Source organism: Engraulis encrasicolus, chromosome 21 (genome assembly GCF_034702125.1).
Source record: "Engraulis encrasicolus isolate BLACKSEA-1 chromosome 21, IST_EnEncr_1.0, whole genome shotgun sequence".
NCBI lineage: Eukaryota > Metazoa > Chordata > Actinopteri > Clupeiformes > Engraulidae > Engraulis > Engraulis encrasicolus.
Window position 1 is genome coordinate 22,581,137 of NC_085877.1, and position 13,118 is coordinate 22,594,254.

The 13,118-nt window shown below is 46.5% G+C and overlaps 1 protein-coding gene across 1 annotated transcript in view; it reads left to right on the forward strand.

Moving 5' to 3' along the window:
* The first annotated feature begins 278 nt into the window (after positions 1–278).
* The window catches only part of arsj (arylsulfatase family, member J), a 36,163-nt gene continuing 23,323 nt past the window's right edge, over positions 279–13,118 (forward strand). Inside the window, exon 1 of the mRNA XM_063186375.1 lies at positions 279–1,198. Within this exon, the coding sequence (XP_063042445.1) occupies positions 894–1,198 (305 nt within the window). The 5' untranslated portion in view covers positions 279–893. The remainder of the gene's footprint in view (positions 1,199–13,118) is intronic.

Genomic DNA, 13,118 nt, shown 5'->3' on the forward strand with positions numbered 1-13,118 from the left:
TTGTGAACAACAACTGTAAACAACACAGGTGGAGCTTTTGAGGGCTTGCAGACATTATTTAATGCAAATCATGTTTATTCTCTCCCTCACTCTATATTTGAAGAATGTCTCGGTGCAGACAGCGCAACGTTTGACCACCAGTTACTTTTCGAGTGCGTCTCGCGCACTGCAAGCGGTGTCGAGTTGACGCAGTCAGTTGGAGGGAAGGACTGAGCTTCAACGCACTATCATTGGTTTGGAACATCGTGCAGTGGCGAATTTAAGGCAGATGTGCCAAGCTGAGAATGCTGAGACAGAACATGACCAGAGGGATCATCCCACTCCACGTTCGTTCTTTTGGTTACATCCATGGAACACTTAGCGCAACTCCAAATTTCGGAAGCATTGTGGTTATTATTCCACTCAGAAAATGTTGAACATGTTTGTTAGTAGGCTACAGGATGGATCACTGTCATTGGGATACGATGATAACCAACTTTAGAGGAATCTACCGCTGTTGAGGGGAAGTGTCCATTAGCCGAGATCTGTGTAAAAACAACTGGATTGGGTTAACATTTGGTCTCACAGCGGTTTTGATTCGGTGTCCTTATTTCATGTGTTCGTTTTCATTAAGAGCTTGACTCAAGAAGAGGTGGAACTCAGCGACCGCGGCACGTTGGACAATGCGAACCCGATTTCCAAGCGCTTCTGTTGCGCCCGCGAGAAAGCGAGCGGACCATCTACATGCAACGCTTCATGGTCTGTTGCCACAATGACAACACATGGCGATATTCGGGGCTGTGCGCATTATCAATGGTGACATAGCCTATCTGTCTGGTTTACGGAGAGTGTCTGTCTATTAGTACCTCTAGAGCTCACGACTTCACATTAGAGAAACACCGGGGGTTGCCAAGATGTTTGCTTTGGAGGTGCTTTTTACTTCCTTATCGGTGCTTAGTTGTGTTGTGGGCAGTTATTCATCCTGGGGAAATCTTAACGCGAAACTACCGAATCATGTCAACAACGTGGACAAAACTTCATCCCAACCGCACATCATTTTCGTCATGGTCGACGATCAGGGGTTCCGCGACGTGGGGTATCACGGATCAGAAATCAAGACCCCGGCGATAGACAGGCTTGCCGCCACTGGCGTGAAGTTGGAGAATTATTACGTGCAGCCGCTGTGCAGCCCCTCCCGGAGTCAACTTATGACTGGCAGGTGAGATACGCCGTCTTTTATCAACAGACATTAATGCATAGCCTAATTGACTGCTTAACGATAGCAGATTAAGTCATGGAATTTGTTCCGATAAGTCTGGATCGCAGCCCCTCTTACCCCAAATTGAGCGCTGGAACTTGTTGCAATTAGGCCTACTCGAGGTTGGTGTAAGCTCATAGCCGTTTTCCTGCATTCACATCCACAAATCCCCACCCCTCATCTAAAGAACCCCCATCCCACCCCAACCCCACTCCCAAGAAGTGACTTTATTGCCAGTTCAGGGGAAAGTATTTTTTAGGTGGAGTGTGGTGGTGGAGCATGATGGACTGTAGGGGAGAGCGGGGTAAAGTGAGACACCGGGTAATGTGAGACACCCCCTATATCTCAGCATTAGAACAAATTTGTGATCATTTAACCACATTGTTTTCATCCCCCTCACATTCCCTAATTACCAAGAAGAAAAAATGGTTGTTTAGCTTTATTAACCATGCTTTTTTCACAAAAATGTGTTTTTGGCACATGAAAGTAAAATTTTGCCCGGTCGATATTGCCCGGTGGATGGTGGAATTGGATAGACTTTTCGCATTTTGACCCCTGTCCACAAATCAAAACTTTTTGCAGTATGGCTACTGATTTGTGTTCAGTGAAATGTGATCATATCAGTGGGTATGTGCACCCCCCCCCCCTTCCTCCCCTTCTCTCTCTCTCTCTCTCTCTCTCTCTCTCTCTCTCTCTCTCTCTCTCTCTCTCTCTCTCTCTCTCTCTCTCTCTCCCTCAGCATTTGTCAAGTGATTTACTCCAGGTTTAGGGGGATGACTGACTGGTCTGGAGTGTTTGTAAGAGTTCATTCATTCAGGTTGAATACAAACAGGCTGACTTGGACTAGGGGGGGGGGTGTCAACCAGGGAGGGTTAATGGGGAGAGCACTGAATAATGGGTTTGGGTTGGTCTGTTATCCCAAATTAAGATGTGTTTGTAAAACTCATAAGAATGCTTATCTTATCTTAGATGGCAATGTGGGAAGGAGTTATTGGCTGTCAGAGAAACCCAAACCTCTCTCGCTCTCTCCCTCTCTCTCTCCCTCTCTCTCTCTCGTGCACACCCACATGCAGCATGCGTGCACGCACCACGGTCACACACACTCTCTCTCTCTCTCTCTCTTTCTCTCTCTCTCTCTCTCTCTCTCTCTCTCTCTCTCTCTCTCTCTCTCTCTCTCTCCTCTCTCTCTCTCTCTCTCTCTCTCTCTCTCTCCTCTCTCTCTCACACACACACACACACACACACACACACACACACACACACACACACACACACACACACACACACACACACACACACACACACACACACACACACACACACACACACACACACACACTAACACATCAATAGGCCTATATGGACATCCTCTCAGTCATTTGAGATACTTTTGCTTTTCGCTAGGTTTTTTTTATTAGTTTGCTCTGCCGGTAATGAAAATGCCTCTGGATTTACAATGATGATGTTGCTGGGTTTGGTGTCTGAGTAAAGGGGCTTGTTTGTTCTTTACAGATATTTAAGTGCAATAGTATTTGTATAAGATTCTTAAAGTTGCAGTTCTCAGGATCAGTTTAAAATACCAAGTCAAATAACGATTACTGGTATGCAGAGAGGAATGCATAGAAGAACCTCTAAAATGCAAAGTTCTTGACTGACCGGTTAAAAATATGAGGTTTTGGGTGAAACTGTTTGATGGTGTATAAGGTAAACACAGTAAGGATTCTGTCCATCAGCACAAAAGGAATCATCAAATTCATCACTGTGTTGATATAACATATTCTTTGTTTGAGTTTTTGGTCCCAGAGTACTCCCCAAGTGTTAAATTAACACTATATTTTTACTATGTTCAAACACATGCCGGCATGTGAAAATAATAAAAAAAAAACGTGTTTTAATAAGGTGTGGCCCCAGTATGTTATCATGGTGGTCTGGATGCCTGTCAACCCAAACCACTGTCTCCCTCATTGTGACTCACTGTGCTGTAAGTGTAGCATGGTGTGCCAATAGAGTGCATAGAGTGCATTAGTCAATAAACCAATCTTATTTCTGAAGAGGCTCTGGAGAGCACCACCAGAGAAGAGGACAAGAAGAAGGGAGGGGAGGGAGGAGAGGAGAGAAGGGTAAAGGAGAGGAGATGAGAGGAGAGGAGATCAGAGGAGAGGAGAGAAGAAGAGAAGACATGAAGAAGGGAGGGGAGGGAGGAGAGAAGGGTAAAGGAGAGGAGATGAGAGGAGAGGAGCGGAGATGAGAGAAGAGGAGCGGAGATGGGAGGAGAGGAGAGAAGGGAAGTAGAGAGGAGAGGAGAGAAGAGGAGGGTAGGAGAGAAGAATGGAGGGGAGGGGAGAGGAGGAGAGTGGAGTGAAGAGAAGAGAAGTGGGAAAGAGTGGAAGAGAGGAGGAGGGAGGAGTGGGACAGGAGTGGAGGGAATATAATGGAGGGAATAGGCAGTTTGAGAGAAATGGAGAGGAGGGAAGGGGAGAGGAGACTAGAGGAGAGAATGGAATTAGAGAGGAGTGGAGAGAAGAGGAGGGTAGGCGAGAGGAATGGAGGAGAGAGGAAAGAATGGAGAGAGGAAAATAGTGGAGTGAAGAGAAGAGAAGTGGGTAAGAGTGGAAGAGAGGAGGGAGGAGTGAAGGCAAGGGGACCGGAGTGGAGAGAAAAGAATGGAGAGAATAGGTTGTTTGGGAGGAATTGAGAGAAGAGGGAAGGGAAGAGGAGAAGGGAGTATAGGAGGTTAAAGAAAAGGGAAAGGAGAGGACTGGGGAGTAAAGAAATGAATGGAGAGGGATGGAGAAGAGAGGAGAGAATGGAGAGGAGGGAAGGGAAGAGGAGAAGGGAAGGGAGTATAGGAGGGAAAGGAGAGGATGGGAGAGGAAATGAATGAAGGGTAGGATAAAAGAGAAGAGGAATGGAGAAGAGAGGAGAGAATGAAGAGGAGTGAAGAGAAGAGACGTGGGGAAGAGTTGAAGAGAGGAGAAAGCAGGAGCGAAGGCAAGGGGACAGGAGTTTAGGGAATAGGATGGAGAGAATAGGCAGCTTGAGAGGAATGGAGAGGAGAGGAGGGAAGAGAAGAGGAGAAGGGAGTATAGGAGGTTAAAGAAAAGGGAAATGAGAGAATGGCAGAGGAGAAAAATGAAGGGAGAGGAGTGGAATGAAGGGAAGAAAATGAGAAAAGAGAGGAGGGGTATTGAATGGAGAGGAGAGCTTATCGAATGTTTTGACGGGTCGACATAGCAACCGCCCAGATGGGTCGATGACTGTGCAAACACGGACGTCTTATCTGATTTTTGGCCCTTTTGTGCCACACCAGTGTTCGTGCGCAGCTCTCGCACGCGAGAAGGCAGGAGGTGGGACGTCCTCTGTGTCTGTAGGGTGAACCATGCTGGTGGAACTCCTTTAATTTTATCTGATAAAATCAGGACAGCGGTCAAGCTATACAAAGCACAGATAGAGTTGATGAATTCTGAAGAACAGGGAGTTGTCTTTCTTCGCAGAAGTCTCTCTTACTTTGTTTTCATTTGGGAGTGTAGAGTGTGTGCATGCATGCGTGTGTGCATGGCAGAGAGCCCTGTCTCCGCTTTGGCATACAAATGTGTACCAGAGAGAGAGAGAGAGAGAGAGAGAGAGAGAGAGAGAGAGAGAAAGAAAGAAAGAAAGAGAGAGAGAGAGAGAGAGAGAGAGAGAGAGAGAGAGAGAGAGAGAGAGAGAGAGAGAGAGAGAGAGAGATTTCTACCAGGACAGGGTACAGAATTTTGGAATGGCTGTGTCCTATTGATGGAGCCAGGCCCTGTGGCATTGGCTTGGCTACTTCCTGTAGTGTTTGTGCCCTTGGCTCGTGGACCGGGCACTGGTCTGGACCTCCCGCATGCACAGTATACACAGCCTCCCTGTCTCCGCTTTGGCATCCAAAAGTGTACCAAAGAGAGAAGAGAGAGGCAGAGACAGGCAGACAGACAGTCACAAAGAGACAGTGACAGAATGAAAGAGAGAGGGGATGGAGAGATGAGAGAGAGAGAGAGAGAGAGAGAGAGAGAGAGAGAGAGAGAGAGAGAGAGAGAGAGAGAGAGAGAGAGAGAGAGAGAGAGAGGGTGGGTGAGTGATGCTTTAACACTTATGCACACGTTTGATCCATATGACACGTGGTGCAAAGCCTTCAACATCATTAAATCATCAACGTCAAATTGCATCATCTTTGTGGTATTCCGTTCTGTTGCCATTGGTTTAGCGCCCAATCTTGGGTCTAGCAGGAAACTGTGAATTGTTGGAAAGTGTGTAGAGTACATGTATAAAACTGAACTCCTTTGAAATCCACATTCCAAGTTCCAAAGACCTCTGCAATGATTCTGGAATGCTTTTCTGATGAAGTCCCAGTTGAAAACGTTTCCATAAGGCTTGGCGCACGTTTGGAATCAAGTTTTATGCAGTTTCTGTTCCTAATGTTGAGCTATGAAGCTTCACAAGCTTCCAGAAGCCAACATCAGCAAAGGCCTCTCACCCGTGTACCCAGCGGACCCCAAGACACACCCACACACCACAAGGAAAAAGCATTGCTATCCCCACACATTATTTGCACCGAAGGCCCATTGCTAACCTACACACAAAAGCTTCCACAGCCATTTGTGCGTGGAAAAAAATGCAGTGGTTAATCAACACTTTGGAGATTAGTCTGAGAACAAATACATTCTAGAAGAAGTCTAGAAGAATTTCTAAGTGTTGAATTAACACTGAATTAGAGAGAGAGAGAGAGAGAGAGAGAGAGAGAGAGAGAGAGAGAGAGAGAAGAGAGAGAGAGAGGAGAGAGAGAGAGAGAGAGAGAGAGAGAGAGAGAGAGAGAGAGAGAGAGAGAGAGAGAGAGAGAGGCCATTTAACACAGTCTGGTCTCTGCCCTGCCAGCTGAGTGGGTGGGAGGGAACAGGAGTGGTTTGGTAAAGGGCCTCCACTTTAGTTCAGGAAAAGTGGAACTCACCACCCCAGAACCAGCGAGGCTCTGTCCCCGGCGCCCAGGGCCGCAAGCTTAATATAGCGATGGTGGATATATGAGTTTTCATCCAGCATTAATGAACATTAAGCAGTTGTATGGTGAATTGTATGCTGGAAGGGTCCATCTGAAGTGTAGTTTAACTCCTAGACTATTGGAAAAGAGGTTTCCTCAAAACAACTATGCATAATGTGCAGTGAATGCGCAGTGAATCATACTTGCGTGGCCATCAGCACACCAAAATATTCGCTTAGGGGGTGCGCGAACCACCACCCCAGAACCAGTGAGGCTCTGTCCCCGGTGCTCAGGACCGCTGACAGCTTTGGCTGGGCCCAGGACAAAGTCATTTAAAAGGCTACCCTGTCCCTAGCCAGGCCGTGCCCTCCTAGTGATGCCGCAACACCTTCGGCTCAACTACACATACTAAGGTCAGGAGCTTGTGTATGAGGATTCCGTTCCCTCCACAGCGGGAAACTCCACCCACTTTGTCTGGAACCAATCAACTGAGCATTTCCAACCGTCCTGGGTAGAGGCGTGTTCAAGGCAGTGACGTGGTTTAAGCAGAGACGTTCTATTGGGACTAAGGAATATTTGATTTAAACTTCGGCACAGCCATCAACCAGTAGCAAGCCGAGCGAGGCGGGTTAACCAGGCCATTTGGAAACACTAAGCGTTATAGTCCTGGTCAGAGCAGAATAGCAGTACGTGATCTGAAGTCTATGAAAATCAGTTAACCCCTGCCCCATCTCTGGGCCCAGCACCACTGTTGGTTTCCCTGCCGGTGTCCTGTCTATATGAGCGACCCATCGAGATGTGATTCTCTTCGCTACTGAGCATGCGCACGCATGCGCACACCCTCGCGGTGGTTTTCGCGGGTAATTGCCCATCGAATTGTGAGACCACAAGTTACGATAGGATCCCCTGAGACTGTCAACTTTAGTGACTCAAACTGTAGCGCAAGTTACGATAGGATGCCCTGAGACTGTCAACTTTAGTGACTCAAACTGTAGCGCAAGTTACGATAGGATCCCCTGAGACTGTCAACTTTAGTGACTCAAACTGTAGCCTATGTCCTCCTGAGGTTACCACCAGTCATCCTTAGTCATCCAGTCATCCACCAGTAAGCCTACAGCCTGTCCACCGACTGTCATGGACTGAAAGTTACAGGATCATCCAGCAGATCATTGGAAAATCTGCGAAATAGCGTGGCCTCGTACATTTGCTACTTTGTTGCCTAACCGTAATCGCTCACACGCTCAGCCTCGAACATTGTAACATCGATCAGAAAAGACTACCGGTATTTATGTAGAGGAGGCGTTCTCATTGCAAAATGGAAAAAATCGCCACCTGATTGAGCTGTCAAAATGCTCCCTCCACCCTTTTCACTCAAGAATTTGAATCGACTGCATTGTAAAATGCCTCAACATGGTAATAAGAAATGCACTGGTGGGGATGTTATGAAAATATGATTCCGGTCATTAAAAGACAGACATCTGTCAAAACAAAGCCACAATACGCTATCTGCTATCTGGGAATATCTGAACCGCGCTTTATCCCCAGAGCACATGATTTCATGTAGAAATTTGCCTTGCGAGCCCACGTCGCATTGAAACCAAACCAACAGCAAATGACAGCATTAAACAACCCGTAGCCAGGCCCTGATCCCAAACACTTTCTCCAGTATTTGCGCAAACTCAACTCAGTCTCTTTCATATGGCACGTTCTTAACTTGCTCAAACGAGAGGCTCGCGGTTGTCAGCAGCCGCATGTTCTTATTAAACTCTGCACTAACGATTGCACACCCCTGTCCGTGAAATAAACAAAGAAATGGTTATTAAAACAGTCCTACGTGGACCGATTGAAACGCCTTCCGCGGAAAGTCAAGGTCGCCCATTTAGATGAGGCATCGCAAATCGACAGAACACCACTATCGAATAGGGCGACCGGTCGCTCATCTCGACGAGGCAACACATCTTGACAGAACACCGGCGCCCTCCAAACTGATTAACATTTCCCAAACAGCATTTCCCAAATGGCCTCCCTTGGTTTGCTAATGATTGTTTGCTTCCCAACAAAGTGGGAGGAGTTCCCGTATTTGCGGGAACTCACAAAGTACTTGCAGTGACTCTTGACCTGACTGGTAGCAACGCTGAAGCTGTTGCGTCACTAGGAGGGCACGGCCTGGCTAACCCTGCCTCATCCCTGGCCCCGGGACAACTGACCCCTTTGTCGTCTTCCCTGCCGACGTCCTCCAAACTGATTGACATTACCAATCCAATGGGTGACGCCCCGAAATCCAGTGTGGCTCTCACGACTAAAAAAATGAATTAGTCACAGACAAGGACAGTAAAATAAACGGCTTTCAGTGAGTAGTTACTCTAAGTCAGTGGTTCCCAACCTTTTTCTGAAGGGACCCATGTTTTTAGTATTGTAAGCTTTGGTGACCCAACCACGCGAGCGCCACCACGAGAAGGAGTCACAAGATGCCCTCTGTTTCCTGCGAAAACTAATTTTAGTTATTTTATTCCTCAATTCGTCTTTGGTCAAATATAGAATAAATGTTTAATGTAGCACTTACAATTTGTTGCTTCTATGCATTTATTAGTTAAATGCTTTGTCTTTTATTCAACATGGGCTATATATATTTAAAATGAAACCCCTTAAAATCAAGAGGGCTCCGCGACCCCCTTTGGCGACCCATTAGGTGGGTCCCGACCCATAGGTTGGGAACCACTGCTCTAAGCCGTACCCAACGAGCTTCTCATTCCTTGGCTATGAGCTGTGCAATACGGTAAAGAGTAGTGGTAAGAGATAGGAAATTACCTCATTTACTGTACGGTACAGTGTAGTATGCAGTGTACAATTTTACATGATCTTTTCACACCACAAAGTGTACCAAGCTTGTCCTGTATACAGTATAGGAAAAGGTGATGCCTTTATAAACGAACATGTAATACACACACACACACACACACACACACACACACACACACACACACACACACACACACACACACACACACACACACACACACACACACACACACACACACACGCAGACACACACACACATGCACGCACACACACACACACACACACACACACACACACACACATGCAGGCACTTTGCCCCTGTTGGCACGTTGGCGGAAATCATTCTCAGCGTGAAAGCTCATTTCATCGCCGTGCCGACTGCCAGGAGAAGCCCACTATTTCCATTACCCGGCAGGACATACACACACACACACACTCACACACACACACACACACACACACACACACACACACACACACACACACACACACACACACACACACACACACAGTCATGCACACTAAACGTACATGTATGTACACACACACACACACACACACACACACACACACACACACACACACACACACACACACACACACACACACACACACACACACACACACACACACACAGTCATGCACACTAAACGTACATGTATGTACACACACACACAAGGACATGGACACACACAGACAGACAGACACACACACACACATACACACACACACACACACACACACACACACACACACACACACACACACACACACACACACACACACACACACACACACACACATATAACATGCATACACATGCAAGTCTTTATCTGTCTCTCAGTGTCTCTCAGTGTCTCTCAGTGTCTCTCAGTGTCTCTCAGTGTCTCTCTCTCTCTCAGTCTCAGTGTCTCTCTCTCTCTCAGTCTCACTCACTCACTCACTCACTCACTCACTCACTCACTCACTCACTCACTCACTCACTTTCACTTTCTCGCACGCACACACACACACACACACACACACACACACACACACACACACACACACACACACACACACACACACACACACACACACACACACACACACACACACACACACACACACACTTCCTTCCATGGCCACAGACCGTAAACATACGTATGTACGTACAGTATATCCGCCCCCCCCACACACACACACACACACATATGCACGTGGCACCTACACCGCGCCGGCCCAACCTCAGCCCCCCCTAAATCTGTTCCTGACCTCCTAAAAACAGCTGAGAATATTTGGACAACTGGGTCACACATTTCCTACGGCAAAGCACAGCTGTAAATGACTTCACAGCAGGAGCCTTTCAACTTCAAGATGACATACAGTGCACAGGATAGACCAGGGTATCCCAAACTGTGGTGCGTGCATAAGGGGGTGCGCCATAAGGGGGTGCGCGAGCTTAATAGAGCAATGGTGGATATATGAGTTTTCATCCAGCATTAATGAACATTAAGTAGTTGTATGGTGAATTGTATGCTGGAAGGGTCCATGTGAAGTGCAATTTAACTCCTAGACTTTTGGAAAAGAGGTTTCCCCAAAGCATAATGTGCAGTGATTGTGCAGTGAATCATACTTGCGTGGCATTCAGCACACCAAAATATTCGCTTACACTGAAATGTACAAGGAGCGTGCACAGGGAAAAAAGTTTGTGAACCGCTGGGACAGACCTATGTATATGGGGGAAAAAATTCAAACAGAAACTGGTGGAAGATGGAAGGTAAGGAAAGAGAGTTGGAATACCTGACCTGGGGCACTACTGTGAGATTGATGTATTTTTCAGGGGAAAACATATCTCTTTCCCCCTTGCTCACACTTACTTTGACACACACATACAGTATCCATGTGCACACACACACATGCACACATGCACGCACAGGGGCACATTGCAATTTGTCAAACTCTGTTGGACGTCGGCACAGCCCACTAAATTACCTTCATTCTCTAGGTCTCCAAGGGCCCCAAGATAACTTTCTGGACTGTAGGCAAAATAGCCCTCAACCTTACCCACAGAGTACTGGAGCTCTCTCTTCTCGTTTTCAGCTGTGGCTATTGTTCTTGAGCTAACCACCCATCTTACTTTTTTAAATATATATTTTTAGGGGCTTTTTATGTATTCACTGACAGGACAGTTGAAGATGGTGACAGGAAGCGAATAGGGCAGAGAGACAGGGTTGGATTGGGAAATGACCCCGGCTGGCCTCAAACCTGGGGGTCCGAGGGTGGGCATGCAAGCCCAAATGTGGGGGGCTTAGCGCGCTGCGCCACAGCGCCGCCCCTCTCTTCCCACTTTCAGCTGTGGCTATTGTTCTTGATCTAACCACCCATCTTTCTTCCTACTGGAGGCACAATAGCCCTCAGCTTTGCCCACAGACTACTATTGCTCTCTCTTCCGTTTCACAGTCCACTGCATCCATTCCTGGCTGACAATATTCTGGCCAGAGGCCAAGAGTGCCATGGCCCCTGCATACTGTTGGATACCACTCTGATATAAAGAAAGCTTTTCAGCTCCGGCTCATGTTCTTGATCTAACAGCCCATCTTCTTACTGTAGGCAAAATAGCCCCTGGGCTTGCCCACATAGTGCTAGAACTCTCTTCCTGGCTTGGTCCACTGCATCCATTCTTAGGTCCATAGGGTACTCTTGCTCTCTCTTCCCTTTCATAGTCCACTGCATCCATTCCTGGCTGGCAATATTTTTTTTGTCATTTAGCTAACCACCTATCTATCTTCTTACTGTAGGCAAAATAGCCCCTGGGCTTGCCCACATAGTGCTAGAACTCTCTACCTGCCACTGCATCCATTGCTAGCTGGCATTGCTCTGGGCAGAGGCCAAGACTGCCATGACTGCCGTATGCTGAGTTGAACAGTCTGAAGACTGCAGCTCACTTCAGTGTATTTGTGTATTGTCACATAAATCTTTTCGCAGATGAGTTTGCAATTATGGGTTTGTGTAAGGTCATATGTGCCACCATGTAAATCATTGTTAAAACACTAGAAACAATGTGAGTAATTTTCAGTGGTCAATCTGACTGCACAGTAGTAATTATAAATCAATTGTAAAGCATTGCCGCAAAGCATCACTTGTTTACACAAACACGAAGACAAAGCATGGGTGAAAACATTAGCAAATGTGAACCTGCACTTTCTCACAAACTGCCGGCAGGGTGCTAGTTTAGAACAAGGAAGTAGCTCATTGTCAAGAGCATTGTCGAGAGGACTAATGACGCTGTCCATGGCTGTCTGTGAAGGTTTGCCGTTTAGTTACATTTTTTGGAGGTGCTCGCAGAGAATTTGCAAAGGGGGTTGAGGGCTTCTGCAATGCTCACAGACACTTAACAGGCAATTTGGCTTGTGAGCACAGATTGACCTTGATGCGGCAAAAAAACTTCAGCTGTGGGTTTTATTCTTCCGCTAACCATCTTCCATACCTGGATGGATGCCAGAGTGGATCAAGGCATCCATCCAAACCTTTGTGTGTGTGTGGAGCAGACTCCAACGTGGAGACGTCCAAAGATCACACTGACTGATTATCATTTTTTGGTCTGTGGCCTTACAGTAGCGTCCAAATTTTCAAAGAGAGAGAGATAGCTTTGCTGAGAGAGCATTCTTGGGGATGTTTTCATACACTCCCACTTAATGTTGTTGTTGTAATAGAAGATAGGTGATGAAATGTGATGAGCAATGGCAAAATAAATGGTGGTGAAATGAAGTAGTTGAATATAAATGGGCAACTATTGCAAGAATTTAACTTAAGTTATGGTTATCCATCCATCAGAGGAATGCTGTAAAAAGACTTTACGACCATAGTACTACACTACTACAACATTACACAGAGTGTTGAATAATACATTACGATTTGGTCATTGCCATTTTGGCAACTGTAGATTTGGCAATCTATAACTGGATTAAACAAACTGTTTACCTGGGCAGTTTTCTCGTATAAGCGCCTTTTTGAATATTCTATACCAGAGGTTCCTAAACTTTACCATATCAAGGCCGCCCATATACTGGTAAATTTCAGCCAAGACAAAATTGAAAGAGAAACAAA